This window comes from Phocoena sinus, chromosome 2 (assembly GCF_008692025.1).
Source record: "Phocoena sinus isolate mPhoSin1 chromosome 2, mPhoSin1.pri, whole genome shotgun sequence".
NCBI classification, from domain to species: Eukaryota; Metazoa; Chordata; class Mammalia; order Artiodactyla; family Phocoenidae; genus Phocoena; species Phocoena sinus.
Genome location: NC_045764.1, coordinates 92,092,068 through 92,108,395, shown reverse-complemented (window position 1 = coordinate 92,108,395; position 16,328 = coordinate 92,092,068). Strand labels below are relative to the sequence as shown.

Here is a 16,328-nt window from a genome sequence, read left to right as displayed (position 1 = left end):
CACTCTTCATCGCGGCGCGCGGGCCTCTCACTGTCGTGGCCTCTCTTGTTGCGGAGCACAGGCTCCAGGTGCGCAGGCTCAGTAGCTGTGGCTCACGGGCCTAGTCGCTCCGCGGCATGTGGGATCCTCCCAGACCAGGGCTCGAACCCGTGTCCCCCGCATTGGCAGGCAGATTCTCAACCACTGCACCACCAGGGAAGCCCTGTTTTCACTTGTTTAACTTCCTCGGGCTCTGTAACTCTCCCTGTTCCCTGCTCCTGCTCCTACCTATCCTTAAAAGGTCCAACCTTAGGAGGCCTTTTCCAGCCCAAAGCAAAGTTTAGTACATAACTGCCCTCTGAAAGTTTCATGTACGTTCTCTGATTAATTTAAATAAAAGATAGGTTCCTCAAGAGCTAAGATGATATCAAACAACCTTCTTTTGTCATAGAGCAGAACACCTAGTAAGTACAAGCCTAGAAAAGAGAAGGGAAAATGGAAACCCACTTCCATCTTCTCTACTGAAGATTTAACAGACAACCTGCAGCAGGAAGATCACTGGAAAGACCTGAGACCTTCCTTTTAAGAAAAATAGATACTAAAAAAAGCTATGTGTTACATAATACCCTTTTTATAAAGTTCAAAAACTAAACACATATTCAAGTACACAAATATATATGAAAGATTAAACAAAAAAATGTTAAGGGTACGATAAACACAAAGTTAGGATAATGGCTGTGTCTGGAGGGTAGGCAGAGGGATGGGATGGGGAGGGACATATAGGTTATGTAAGTTATTTTGGGGGGATAGGATGGTGGGTTCATGGGTATCATTATTTTAAAAATGAAAATAAAATAATTTAGAGAAACAGATGAGTGGGGAGAAAAATAGTAAGGTGCTAAAATTAAATGGCCCAAGACAGAAACAATCTATGGTATATTAAATGTGTCTAACTACTAAGACTGGATTTTTGTTTTATATCTAGAACTTATACACCCAAAATAAATGTTGCTCTTCAAAAGTATACACCATATAGAATTATAAACATATGTATTCCAAAATTTGTGCCCACTGTTTCCCTTTCAGAAGTAATTTATAAGATACTCTGAAAACTAAGTTTTCCTACTATTATCTTCAAAAAATCTCTTCTCTTTTTCCAAATTAGCACTGTCCAGTTTAATGACTAAGTGAGGCTTGAAATGACTTTTAGTTGTTTCATAAAATCAAATCCACCCTTTAGAGATGACAATAATCACCACTGGGGATGTTTAAAAGAATAAGACAAAACTTGAAAGTCAATCTCCAAGAAGTGTTTTGGCAATGAGAGCATCACTGAAAGAACAGTATGGTCAGTACTTTGCTGTGAGTAACATCCCACAAGTAACATCCCATCCATTCAAGGAGAGTGAGTCTTGTGACTGCAGCCCTGCTGAACTGAATGTAGCAACCTGAGGTGGGTTCAGAATACCTAAAGAAGGCCTACTTACCCAAGCCCAGGAGACTACTGGTGAAAGGGATTTTGAGAGGCCCTGTAGTTGTTGCATTCAACCACACTGTAATCTTGACAGTTATGACTGTTATTTTAATGTTAGCATTGTCCTTAATTTTTCAAGGCCATACCATATCTATTAAATTATTTTACTGTCCTATTAATTCTATGAAATACTAGTATAATTTAGTATAATTTGCATTCATTCTACATTTGACAGATAAGCAAACTGAGATAGTGAAATCATTTAGAGTCACATAGATATTTTATGGCAGGGTCAGATCCTGAATCCAAGCCCCCTGACTTTCAGCTCTGTGTTTATTCCTCCAGTCCAAACTAAATAAGAACATCTAAACTAAAATCCGCTACTCTGGAGAACAATGAGGAAGGCCCATTTCTCACACCCAAATCTCAGAAACAAGACTTACTGCAAGCTGCAGAGCCAATTCAAACTGCTTGTCCTGGAGAAGCTGTTGGATTTGGGTTGCCATGGGGACTGGAATGAGTCTCCAAACAAAATGGTTGCTGGCCACATAGATAATGTTTGATCTGGAGACAGAAGAGGATTAGCAAAAGAGTGCTGGCTTTATGATAACACAGATAACTTTAAAGCTTTGCAATAATATGGCAGCTACAGTCAAGAAAGAAATTCCTTACCCTCCTGAGGTAATGAAACGGGGCCTTTGCAATTCAATGCTCTGGACCAGAAGCCTTGGCTCAAATGTCCGGATCTCCACATATCGAGGCAACACTGCAATGATGTAGGGAGGCTGGTGCTCTGCACAAGAGAGAACATCTTGAGTTGCGCTTCTGTTCTAAGCCTTTAGGGTTATGGACTGTTTCAGCTTCTCAGTTCTAAGCTGCACTTGGATCTCCAAATGGTCCACTAGTCAAATACCAAGCCAGGATCCTACACTGTGATATACAAAGAAAAAAAAAATGTTTGTCTCAGTGATGCTAAATCTCCTGCACAAAAAAGATGCATCCAGCTTTGCTCAGAGGGACGTGACTCCACTCCTACTATTTCCCCGAGAGAGCTGGGTGAAAGCGTCACTGGCTCCTTTCTCATCCGTCACAAAGCCAGGCCAGACCAAGGCCAGCTGCAGCTCCCCTAACAATGAGTCAGTGGGAGAACAAGGTTACATAACTTCTTTCATTCTCTTAGGAAAGGCAAGAGGAGGGCAACTTCTCTTTTTTTTTTTTCCCTAAAATTATGCTAGAGAAAGAGATCCACATTTCTGGCCAATGTTATTTCTGCTTGAGATTTTCACAGCGAAAAGATGCAGAACTCCACCTAATGCTCAATGGTTCACAGAGAAGGCAGCTGGATGGCATTCTCGGTGCAGCCATTTTCTTACATGAGGTAACTAGTGTGCCAAATTCATAAAAACAGAAAGTAGAATGGTGCCAAGGGCTGAGGGAGGGGAAAATGGGTTCTTGTTTAATAGGTACAGAGTTTTAGTTTTACAAGATGAAAAAGTTCTGAAATGTGCTGCATGACAATGTGAATATACATAACACTACTGAACTGTGCACTTAAAAATGGTTAAGGTCAAATTGAAGGATAAAAAACCATATGATCATCTCAACAGATGCAGAAAAAGCTTTCAATAAAATTCAACACCCATTTATGATAAAAACTCTCCAGAAAGTAGGCATAGAGGGAACTTACCTCAACATAATAAAGGCCATATACGACAAACCCACAGCCAACATCATTCTCAATGGTGAAAAACTGAAAGAATTTCCTCTAAGATCAGGAACAAAACAAGGCTGCCCACTCTCACCACTATTATTCAACAGTTTTGGAAGTTTTAGCCACAGCAATCAGAGAAGAAAAAGAAATAAAAGGAATACAAATTGGAAAAGAAGAAGTAAAGCTGTCACTGTTTGCAGATGACATGATACTATACATAGAGAATCCTAAAGATGCTACCAGAAAACTACTAGAGCTAATCAATGAATTCGGTAAAGTAGCAAGATATAAAATTAATGCACAGAAATCTCTTGCATTCCTATACACTAATGATGAAAAATCTGAAAGAGAAATTAAGGAAACACTCTCATTTACCACTGCAACAAAAAGAATAAAATACCTAGGAATAAACCCACCTAAGGAGATAAAAGACCTGTATGCAGAAAACTATATGACACTGATGAAAGAAATTAAAGATGATACCAACAGATGGAGAGATATACCATGTTCTTGGATTGGAAGAATCAACCTTGCAAAAATGATTATACTACCCAAAGAAATCTACAGGTTCAATGCAATCCCTATCAAATTACCAATGGCATTTTTCACAGAACTAGAACAAAAAATTTCACAATTTGTATGGAAACACAAAAGACCCCGAATAGCCAAAGCAATCTTGAGAACGAAAAACAGAGCTGGAGGAATCAGGCTCCCTGATTTCAGACTACACTACAAAGCTACAGTAATCAAGACAATATGGTACTGGCACAAAAACAGAAATATAGATCGATGGAACAGGATAGAAAGCCCAGAGATAAACCCACGCATATATGGTCACCTTATCTTTGACAAAGGAGGCAAGAATATACAATGGAGAAAAGACAGCCTCTTCAGTAAGTGGCGCTGGGAAAACTGGACAGCTACATGTGAAAGAATGAAATTAGAACACTTCCTAACACCATACACAAAAATAAGCTCAAAATGGATTAAAGACATAAATGTAGGCCAGACACTATAAAACTCTTAGAGGAAAACACAGGAAGAACAGTCTTTGACATAAATCACACCAAGATCCTTTTTGACCCACCTCCTAGAGAAATGGAAATAAAAACAAAAATAAACAAATGGGACCTAATGAAACTCAAAAGCTTTTACACAGCAAAGGAAACCATAAACAAGACGAAAAACAACCCTCAGAAAGGGAGAAAATATTTGCAAATGAAGCAACTGACAAAAGATTAATCTCCAAAATATACAAGCAGCTCATGTAGCTCAATATCAAAAAAACAAACAACCCAATCCAAAAATGGGCAGAAGACATAAATAGACATTTCTCCAAAGAAGATATTCAGATTACCAGCAAACACATGAAAGGATGCTCAACATTACTAATCATTAGAGAAATGCAAATCAAAACCACAAAGAGGTATCACCTCACACTGCTCAGAATGGCCATCATCAAAAAGTCTACAAACAATAAATGCTGGAGAGGGTGTGGAGAAAAGGGAACCCTCTTGCACTGTTGGTGGGAATGTAAATTAATACAGCCACTATGGAGAACAGTATGGAGGTTCCTTAAAAAAACTAAAAATAGAATTACCATGTCACCCAGCAATCCCACTACTGGGCATATACCCTAAGAAAACCATAATTCAAAAAGAGACATGTACTACAATGTTCACTGCAGCACTATTTACAATAGCCAGGATATGGAAGCAACGTAAGTGTCCATCGACAGACGAATGGATAAAGAAGATGTGGCACACATACACAATATTATTATTACTCAGCCATGAAAGGAAATAAAATTGAGTTATTTGTAGTGAGGTGGATGGACCTAGAGTCTGTCATACAGAGTGAAGTAAGTCAGAAAGAGAAAAACAAATACCGTATGCTAACACATATATATGGGATCTCAAAAAAAAATGGCTCTGATGAGCCTAGGGGAAGGACAGGAATAAAGATGCAGACATAGAGAATGGACTTGAGGACATGGGGAGGGGGAAGGGTAAGCTGGGACGAAGTGAGAGAGTTGCACTGACATACATACACTACCAAATGTAAAACAGATAGCTAGTGGGAAGCAGCCGCATAGCACAGGGAGATCAGCTCTGTGCTTTGTGACCACCTAGAGGTGTGGGATAGGGAGGGTGGGAGGGAGACGCAAGAGGGAGGGGATATGGGCATATATGTATACATATAGCTGATTCACTTTGTTATACAGCAGAAACTAACACAACATTGTAAAGCAATTATACTCCAATAAAGATGTAAAAAAAAAAAACAAAAAATGGTTAAGGTGATAGATTTTATGCTATGTGTTTTTTTTAACTACAATTAAAAATAGAATTTTTTTAATTAGTAAAAAATGAACCACTAGATGGCATAATTATCATATAAAAACGTAACCTCAAAGAATATATTTATAAGAATAGTTTCTTAGTGTGACTAACTTGCTAAAAATTTATTTTCCTCATTATTTATTTTCAGATAAAAAGTTTTTCATATTATATTCACAATTTATACTCTAAATGAATAGTACAATAAAATTTCAAAGCTAGAAGGGAACTCAGAAATGAGGAAAAACTAAGGCCTTAATAATACCTTCATCAGTTTGAATGCTATTGTTATTATTATGTTGATATTTTTCATCTTACCAAAAAATAAAATTTAATAGCATGTTTTTTTGTATTGAATTCTTTTTTTATGCTGACCTCATTTTAAGAAAGATAACTATGTAAAGTTTCTCTGTCCTTTTAAAATCTGGTCCACTTTAATAAGGTCTAATTCAATAAAAGAAGTAATCTATACTAGAAACGCTTTTGGTTGTCATGTCTTATCATTTGTTCAGTCTCCCCAAGTCTTTGACAACAGAGATGGTCTGGATCTCTCTATGTCTTCAAACTTGGCAGACTGGCTGGTGTCCAGCGAGCATGTAATGAATGGCGGACAATGACAGTAATTCATCAATCAGCAAGCATTTAGTAAGAGGCTATGATGTTTCAGGCACTCTCAAAGTGGACCAAGACATAAGCCCAGAGCCCACAGAGCTCCTGCACGAGCAGAGGAGACAGACAACTCACTGCATCCAGTGGGACAGTGCAGCTAGCATGACGGAGAAACCTGAAAGGGCAGTGGAAGCACCAAGGGGGAAGTGACTAATTCTGCCTGTGGGTCAGAGCAGACTTCTGAGAGGAAGTGCCACTGAACGGGGGCCTTGTCATATGAGCAGCATGCTGCTGGGCAGACAAGAAAGGAAGAGGCAACAGCACAGATGAAGGCACAGGGATGGGGAGTCCTTTCAGAATGACTGGAGCCTGGGGGCAGTAGTGAAGAGGAGAGCAGAAATATAATCGAAGTCTATAAGAAGTTTAGTCTTCTTCCTGTCAGATGGTGTTCTTCCACCCTACCCAGGAAGAATGTCCCCTCCCTCCATGTGTTAAGGCACAAAAATGTTTTTGCGAAACACTGCCAAAGGGGCTGGGAACTAACAAAGGTCTTAAAACAGGGTCCCCACGCTGGGGAACCGGAAACCTACTTCCAGCATATTACACACAGCTTCACCTAGTCTACCAAGCCTCTTCTTCTAAAGGAAAACAAGGGTCCCTAGAACATCACGAAGCTTCTTGTGAAGCTCTTAACCACCTCCACCCATGGCAAACTTGTGAATATACATAATCTTGAGCCCTATAAAATACTGTCCTTTTGATTTATCTTCCTTCTGGTCTATTCATCTCTAATCACCACCTGAATAACCACCCGAGAACAGGATGCTTTTATCAATTCTACCATTTAGGAATCTAATGGCCTCTCAGACCTTCGAGTGGGCCTCTAACAACTGGCCCCATCCTCATTCCTCCATAATCCACACCACCTGTTTCAGTCAGGTCAGCCTCTGGAATGCCCTCTCACAAATCAGCATGTCTTCTGCATTTCTGCTCATTTTTCAAACTATTCTTTCTGCCTAAAATGAAAGAAATTTTTCTTTAAGCTAGATCCTGAACTCCTTGCCTGGTCTAGTGCAATCTTAATGGAACTTCTTACTGATTAATTGAACAATGAACTTCCCCTTTCTCAACTAGCAAGTCTCAACTCATCCGATTTAATGCCTTAAGCAGGGTCTTGTTTCATCTCTTTATGCAAGATGTAATCCTTGTTTCCCGAGCTAGAGCCCTTAAAGACAGCATGTCTGTATGCCTCTCCACAGCAGTAACGAAAATGCTTACTCTTCGGACTAAAAATGATTGCTGCCAACGTGGTGATATGCTTCCAGGCAATACCATCGCAGAGAGCTGGAAGCCTGAGGCAGGTGTAGGAGCAGAAACACCTGATGTGTAGGACAGACACACCTGAACACACTCTGTGCCTCTAAGCTACAAAAACAAGAGCAGCAATAACCACATCAAAAACCTTTTGATGCTGAGTTATACGGATTATAGGACGAAGTAAAAAATTTCCACTAATTTCCAAATGTAGTCTTTTTGGCAGAGACACAAACCATTAAAAAGAAGGTAAAAGAAAAGGAACTAAGAGGTAAAAATAGTAGTAGTAGATAATCACTTCCTAAAATGTACAATTCTGTTTACATTCTTCCCCCTCTGGGGCAAAACCCAACTTCCTACAAAAGCCAGAATATCCCTTTTGGTTTTTTTTTTTTGGCAGGGGGGCCATAACACGCAGCATGCGGGATTTTAGTTCCCTGACCAGGGATCAAACCTGTGCCCCCTGCAGTGGAAGTGCAGAGTCTTAACCACTGGACCGCCAGGGAAGTCCCCAGAATATCCCATTTTTAATAACCCTAAAACTCTTTTCTACTTACAAGAAGGGGAACTGAGAGTGAATGACACTGGAAACCACTGCCTGCTAAAGCTATGAATGGGGCTCCATTCTTCGAGGGTGGCCCAACGTGGGAAAGAGAAGCTACGGTGGTCTCACCCATGGCCACAGGGATGTCTGTCCAGTTCAGGGCACACTTCTGTGTGCAGATCCCCTCCTCATTGAGCACCACGGTGAGATCATCCTGACCCACAGCCACCTTTCCATCTGCCAGAGGTGCAACTAAGGGCTCCAGCTGTTTTCCTGTTGGAAATAGCTCTTTGTTGGACCCCTTTCCATCTACCTATAGGAAGACACAAAGTGAGTCACCCATCATTCTCCAGCCAGAGGCATGAACACACATGGCCCAGAAAAATCAAGTTAAAACCCCAAACCTACAGAAGCCAATAATATTCCTTATTTGGCATAAAGAAATATTATAGAGTCTGTTATGACAAATTTTGTCATCACAACGTCGAACCAGTTCTCTTTTTCTCTAACGTGGAGACAAGCATCTAGCCTGGCAACTAACAATGTCAATTGCTGGCGAGGATGCAAAGCAATTGGAACTCTCATATGATGCTGGTGAGAACACAAAATGGTACAGCCATTTTGTTTGTTGGCTTCTTATAAAGTTAAATATACACTTACCATGGGACCCAACAATCCCATTCCTAGGCATTTCCTCAGGAGAAATGAAAACCTGTGTTTACACAAAAATCTGTGTGCAAAAGTTTATAGCAGCTTTGTTTATAATGCATAAAAATTGTAAACAACTTTGTTCTTCAACTGATGAATGGATAACCAAACTGTAGTACATCCATACAATGGAATACTATTCAGTCATAAAAAAGAATATATTGACACACACACAACACAGTTGGATGTCAAATGCATTTACGCTAAGTGAAAGAAGCCAGGCTCAAAAGGCTACATACTGTATGATCCCATTTATATGACATTCTGGAAAAGGCAAAACTATAAGAGATGAAGAACAGATCAGTGGTTACTAGAGGTTGGTGTGTAGAAGGAGGGCTGATTTCAAAGGGGCAGCATGAGGGAATTTCTTGGGATGATGGAACTGTTCTGAATCTTTTTCTTTTCTTTTTTTTGGCCACACGGCATGCAGCATCTTAGTTCCCTGACCAGGGATTGAACCTGTGCCCGCTGCAGTGGAGGCATAGAATCCTAACCACTGGACCGCCAGGGAAGTCCCCTGTTCTGACTCCTGATTGTGGTGGTGGTTATACAACTCTAGGCATCTGTCAAAATTCAGAACTGCACATCCAAAAGAACAAATTTTACTGTCTGCAAATAAATGAATACGTTTTGAATAACCTGGTCCTAAAGCAAGATTCTTCACCCTCAAAACACTCCACCCTCAAGAAGCTGACGGCAACACCTAAGGAAGTCAGAGGAATGAGAGCCCTCTTCCAACTTTTGGCTCTGTCCCCCGCCCCTCACAGACTCCTCTCAGGCACCTGTCTGCCTAGTGGCTATGCAGTCAGTTACACAGCAGTAACTCGCCTAGGAGCTTGCAATTCGGATCCTGATAAAATTAGGCTAGTCCAAGAATATAAACAGGGAACATATATATTAACTAGATAAACAATGAACGGCTGACACAGCAGGGAGTAGGGAAGTGGGAGGTGGGGAGAAAGACCTCCAGGATTGTCAAGTCTGGATTCTGAGAGGGGTATGAAGCTAAGGAATTTCTGTTATTCTATAAAATGAATGGTAAACCAACCTTTTTTACATACAGCCTGCATACTGGAGGGGAAAAAAACCAATGTCGTGGATATTTACCACTTAAGAGAAAAAGCAGGTTATAAAACAATGTGTATAACATGATATTTTTGTAAATAGGGCAGATGCCCATTACCAAAATGTTAACAGTGATTACTTCTGAGTAGGAGAATTACGGATGACTTGCACTTCTTTTCTTTTCCTTATCTATATTTTCTTATTTTCTATAATAAACACATACGGCTTTTGAAATTTAAAAAAAAACAGTGAAAATAATTTTTACAACAAATATACTAAAAGATTTTGGGGGGCAGGAAACTCAAAGTCTTAAAAATACTTAATACTAAAATTGGTATATAATTCCTCAGCACTGAAGCCTCAAGATAGCAGTCCATGATAATGCTACTGGACAGAGGCATGCAGCCCTAATTATCTAGCCCAATAACTAGATACAGGATATGGATAATTCATTATGTAGAGAACTGAGAGTTGACTCTGCCTGGCTTAAGATACACAGACATCTTATTTGTGAAAGATGTTTAGTGCATGAAAGATAACCAAACATAAAAACACAAACCCTGTTATGCCAAGAACTCTACTTAAGGCAGTCTCTTGACCTATAGTTCAGAAGCACATAATCATCTCTCCCAGGTAGACTCATAATCACCTTCCCCAAGGTAAACTGACGATACTTGCAAAATAGTAAATCTTACCCTTATTAGGTAGTAGTCTCTCTTGAAACCCACACAGATAGCATTTTCACACCATGCCATGGACTTGGGCACATCTGGTACACTAAAGTCTCCCTGGAGAAAGACAGCAAGAGTTCACTTGGAAAGATGTAAAAGGAAAAAAACCATGACCTTCCTGTTATTCCACCCCCATTCTGCAAAATTACTCTCACCCTCATCTGAATACAATTCTCTTAGCATGAGGCCAGGAAACCACCCATAATAAAAATACAAGTCACCCATGAACTGGACAAGGTGCATTCGGAAAAGGTGAAAACCCCCTTTGATATAAATGAATCTGTAGAGGTGTAGAATTGTCCTACTCCTGCCTCTGAAGGCCAGGAGATTTTGACAAGTGGGCACAAGTAACTCATAGGTACTCCTAGCAGAGCATTCATCTGGGGAGAACATCAAGACTGGGCTCCTGAGCTTCACAGGAACTGAAAAGCAAGTCTTTCAAGCTGTGGGTCAACTTAGCAGCAGCTCTCACCCAACCCATGGACCAGGAAACAGTGGACTGTACCTGCAATTCATGAAATTCCCTGTCTTTCCAGAAATAGAGCTGCAGCTTCTTTTTCACAGCCACACACATCCGCAACACCTCCTCCCCAGTCTCTGTGTGCTGGGAAGAGACACCCAGAGCGAATGAGGATGTGCACACGATGACTCCAGAACTGACAACTATATTAGAGACTTTTCTACCTTGAAAAGGCTACTAATCTGAACATCCCTTGTCATACAAGGTCATGCTGCCATATAAGCCGAACCAAAGCACACCATTCTATCTAAGATGCGCTCAGAAACAACAGGCTGAGAAGCGCTTCCTCCCCAAGGGCTGCCAGTCAGAGGCCCCGGTCCCAGCAAATGTCATGGGCCTTTATATTTAGAGAGGAAAACCTATATAACTGCTTCCTCCTTTTTTTCTTAAATGCTTCTTGCTCATGGCTGTCAATACCTGCAGGGGCAGGGATCAGCCTGTGTCAGTGACAGCAGGCCCACTTTCAATCCTTTAAAGGAGTAGGGGACGGAAATGCCTAAGCATACAACAAACGATGCAGCGTCAATATAGATCGTAAGTGCTAAAAAGTGATCAAAGCTGAGTAGAGGGGTGACGCAGATTTTGAAGAAGGTAAGGATGACGGATTGGCAAAAATCAGGAGAAATGTCTTTTCCGAATAACGAAAACTCCCTAAGGACAAAGACCACAATGATACGTTCAGAACAAGAGTCACTTTAATGCCCTAGAGCTATGTTCATGTACTGTTACAGTCATGATTTCCCACTAATGGTTTGTCCATGGCAAGCATTTTTGTCCTCGATTAGCTGCCTCCTGAAATACAGCTGTCCGGTAGTGCACACACAGGGAATGCAAATGTTTCAACATTTTAAGGGGGAAATTTCTCTAATACAATCCAAAATCAAATATTCTCTTTGGAGTCTCTGCTGAGTTTGGATATCAATGTTATTCTTCCCATCTAATGGTAGGAATGATGTAGGAAAGGCTGCATTTATTAAAGCACAAAGCCAAATTTCATCTCGCCCATACTTACCTGGAGGTCACATGTGAACAGTGATGCTCCCTTTGCCTTGGAAACTGTAGTGATTTGTTGAAATGTCAATAGGTCATGGACATAAATATTATTTTCTGTTTGGAAGGAGGTGAAACACCCGTATAAATTCTCACAATTCTCTAGTATAGCCACCTTCAAGACACACACACACACACACACACACACACACACACAAAATAACTGTGTAACAACCAGAAGAACCAAATGGCAAATACTGGTCGAAGATGTACCTTCAGCTTCACTAACAATGACCTATTCTGGTCCATGACCAGTACGGAAACATTTAGGAAGTCACTTAGTCTTCTAAACTTGTGTATTTTGTTCCTTTAAATTTGGGCTGGCTTGAATTAAAGAGCTCTTTCACTTCCAAAGAACACTCTTATACTCTGTCTTTCTCAAGTCTGGAAACTTGTGATGCAATATTTGTACAAGAAATTCCTTTCAAAGCTACTCACATTAGGAGGCTCCAGTAAGAGAAAGGAAACCCCCTGTGGATTTTGTACAAACCCATGGCAAGGATTTCTTTTCTAGCAAAGCCAGTGCAATAATTTCACTTGGGCCTCTTAGCTAGTTTTAGTTAATTTAAATGTTTCTCTCTTGACTAGAAACTAAGTTTAAAATGATTCTACCACTTGGGCCCTGGGCTGAACAGTACAGAGCATGAGGCAAGTTTCTAGTTCTTCTGCTTGTCATGAAAAGGCCTCACTGGCCGCCTTCCATGAAACTATGGCTTTTCAAACAAGGCCTGGAATAGTCTGGCCCTGATCTCTCACCTGTCTCTTACCAGTCTCCACCATATACCCTAAGTCTGGCCAGATTTCAGGGCCTTTGCTTAAGCTGTTCCCTCTGCCTATAACACTCTGCCTACCCCTCTCTTCCTGTTGAAACCCTAGTCATCCACTGGACAATGCTGTCTCTCCCATTACTAAGATCCCACAATACTTTTTATAAATTTTCATTGTAACTTATCACACTGTAACATGAGTACTTTCTGTCATTTTGGTCTTCAGAACCAGAACCTAAGTTTCAAAGATAGAAACCATGTCTCATTCAACTTGGTATCCCCAATGCCTAGAGTAGGACTCAATAAATATTGAATGAATGAATGAATGAAGTGATACTTCTTGGAGAACAGAGCTCAAGATATGGGGGATGCTGGTGCCTTTATTACCTGTGTACCCTGCTGCATCTGGTTAGGAATGTGTCCGTTTCATTGTTAAGTAACAACTATCAAATTAACCATGAAAGGGTTAATCAGGTCATAGCTTTTGTTTCTTGACACATGAAATACAAATGCAACCCATTTTCTTACCTAACAAGCTGACCAGAATCTTAAACTGGGAAACCACATGGATCTGGAAAATAGTAAATCATTAGACTCAAACACTTCTGACAAGGTTTAACAAATGTTCATTTTAACTGCAATACTAAAAAGGGACTAAAAAGCCCGTATCAATGACAAGGATCTGACTTATGTGCAATCACAATTTCTGTTCGTGAAAGAGGATCTCAGGTACTTGATGGATGGACAGAGATCCCGGCATAAATGGGAGGACAAAGAGCAGAGGATTCAAAGATGAATAAATAATTTTACCAAAGTCCTAGCTTTGACGGGGTCTCATAGAAGTCAAATATTCTTGTAGCTACCACCATCACGGCCTACCTGCTGAATCTTTTTGGAGAAGTTCTTATTGGATTTCTCTAATGTCACTTCAAACCTGTTGCAACCTATGGGAAAGAAACAAACATTCACATTTCCAACACAGGGATACATATAAAAATAACTATGACAAAAAATGCTGCTCCATACTGCTCTCCTACATGAATTATAAAAAATTCCTTAAAGACCTGAAGTTGGAGATCTAAAATAGCCAGTTGTCTTTATTGAGTACAGTAAGTTGCTTTCAACTGCAATTTTAGAACAGAGGGTTTCATGCACCTTCACTTGGCATTAGCAGAAAGGACCACACCACATTTTACTGAAGCTGCAAGGTACTTATGAGGATTTTATCCTACATAATAGCACCTTGGCAAAGTATGTCACCAAAAGAGTGTAAAAAGTAACAGTCAAATATAGGAGCCCCAGCAATGAATCCCAGCCCAAAGAATCCTTAGACTGAGACAGACTAAATCCCACCGGTTACCCTGTGTCCCGTATGACAGGACAGAGCGAACAACACCATCCCCAGAGCTAAAGCAATTTAATGCATCTACACTTACTGCCACTCTCAGGTGATGCTACCTCTGCTGACACTTGCTAAAAAGGGGAAGAAAGTTATAGACCATAAAAAACACATGAAGCCAGCCTTGCTGGGATGACCAAAACATTTAGGGTCAAAAGTCACCAGAGTCAAAAAGAGAATAATTATCACAATAATAACAGCCGCTATCATTAACTAAGCAATAGCTAAGTGCCAGGCTCTGGATTTTAAAATGTCTATGTGTTCTCTGTAACTTCACAACCACCTCCAGAAGTACGTATTATTATTCCAATTTCATATCTGAGGAACCTGACAGGTCAAGCAGTTAGGTAGCAGCCAGTGAGAGAAAGCCCAGAGGCAAACTCAGGGCTGACTTTACATAAAGCCTGTGTGCTGAGCCTGCACCCTGCCCCCTGCCTCCCAGCTTGGGGAGAGACTATGTACATGGCCGACCGCTCAAATCGATGGAGACTCTTTGAGGCAGCCACTAGGACCCACACCACCAAAGCTGGTCTTACTTCCTCCACATGTCCCACGGAAGAGGAGATGAAGACAGGGCCCTGAAGTTCTGGGAGATTCAGAAACCTGCCCTGTATTATGCCATTACATTGCACAAGAAAAAAAAAAAATCAGCCGTTACTGCTTGATAAAGAGTTCTGTATTTGAAAAGGACTTTATTACCTCTAACAATTCTCTTTATGAGCAGAATTATCTAGGGCAGAGATTCTCACACTTTTTGGCCTCAGGACCCCTTCATCTTAAAACTTACTGAGGACCAGAATTTTTACATGGATTACAGCTATCAATGCTTACCATTACAAATTAAAACTGAGGAATTTAAAAAATGTGTATTTAAAAAAAATTTTTTTTTTAATAAATTTATTTATTAATTTATTTTGGGCTTTTATGGGTCTTCTTTGCTGCTTGAGGGATTATCTCTAGTTGTGGCGGGCGGGGGCTACTCTTCGTTGAGGTGAGCAGGCTTCTCACTGTGGTGACTTCTCTTGTTGTGGAGCACGGGCTCTAGGCTCTCAGGCTTCAGTAGTTGTGGCACATGGGCTAAGTAGTTGTGGCTCGTGGGCTCTAGAGCACAGGCTCAGGAGTTGTGGCACACGGGCTTAGTTGCTCCGCGGCATGTGGGATCTTCCCAGACTAGGGCTCGAACCCATGTCTCCTGCATTGGCAGGCGGATTCTTAACCACTGCACCACCAGGGAAGTTCCAAAACATGTATTAACTGACTTAAACATAACAGTAATAAGCTCATTACATATCAGTGTAAATAACATTTTTATGAATAACTTTTTCCAAATTTAAAAGAAAAGCATTGTTTTACACTTTTATAAATCTCTTTAATGTCTGGCTTAATAGAAGACAGCTGACTCTCACATCTGCTTCTGCATTTAATCTGTTTTGATATGTTGTTTGGTTGTGGTATATGACAAACATCTGTCCTCGTGTGGACATTTAGTTGGAAAAGAGAGGAATATTTTAACAGCTTTTTCAGATAATTGTGGATCTTCTTTGATGCTATACAAAAATTTGACAAATGGAGTTTCTTGCAATCTGGAATCTGAAACCTATTAATGAACTTTTCTGTAAAAGTCCATTGGTCTATCTTACACTTCAAATGGCTCTTTGATTCGTGCTTGGTTTAGAAATTTCATGCACTGGAAAATACTGGTTCACATAGTTACACAGATTTTCCAAATGTTGACACATTTTGTTATAGGGCTGAAAAACAATCATGCTCATTATCACCCCTCATCTCATCAGGAAAATCATAAGTATGGAGAAGCTGTCAAGCTCATGGGGATGGATACAATTTTTCCACAATTCTAATTTTCTCTTGAAAGCTCTATCTTTATCATTAGTAACAAACACTGCCAGTTGTCTTCTTTGAAGTGACAGACTCTCTTTGTTCCTTTGTGAGAAAACATCTACCAAACACCCAAATGGTCTGAAAAACCACAGTCTATCTGTTAAGTCACTCTCTCAAGCAAAAATGATGCTCCATGAAATAAGTGGTCAGTTCAGCTCGTTGCTCCAACCATCACATAAGTACTTTTCCCCTAAGACAGCCACTGGGCTTTGTACCTTG

At 40.4% G+C, this 16,328-nt stretch overlaps 1 protein-coding gene across 3 annotated transcripts in view; it reads right to left on the bottom strand.

The window, feature by feature from the left end:
* The window catches only part of VPS39 (VPS39 subunit of HOPS complex), a 46,930-nt gene that overhangs the window by 18,040 nt on the left and 12,562 nt on the right, over positions 1 to 16,328 (bottom strand). For 2 of the 3 annotated variants that reach the window (XM_032623001.1, XM_032622999.1), the window contains exons 3-10: positions 13,691 to 13,755; positions 13,340 to 13,382; positions 12,007 to 12,101; positions 10,980 to 11,078; positions 10,439 to 10,531; positions 8,100 to 8,283; positions 2,126 to 2,246; positions 1,897 to 2,017 (exon numbers count right to left, since the gene is read on the bottom strand). In XM_032623001.1, coding sequence (XP_032478892.1) covers positions 1,897 to 2,017; positions 2,126 to 2,246; positions 8,100 to 8,283; positions 10,439 to 10,531; positions 10,980 to 11,078; positions 12,007 to 12,101; positions 13,340 to 13,382; positions 13,691 to 13,755 — 821 coding nt within the window. The remainder of the gene's footprint in view (positions 1 to 1,896; positions 2,018 to 2,125; positions 2,247 to 8,099; positions 8,284 to 10,438; positions 10,532 to 10,979; positions 11,079 to 12,006; positions 12,102 to 13,339; positions 13,383 to 13,690; positions 13,756 to 16,328) is intronic. The other variant, XM_032623000.1, reaches the window with a different exon arrangement.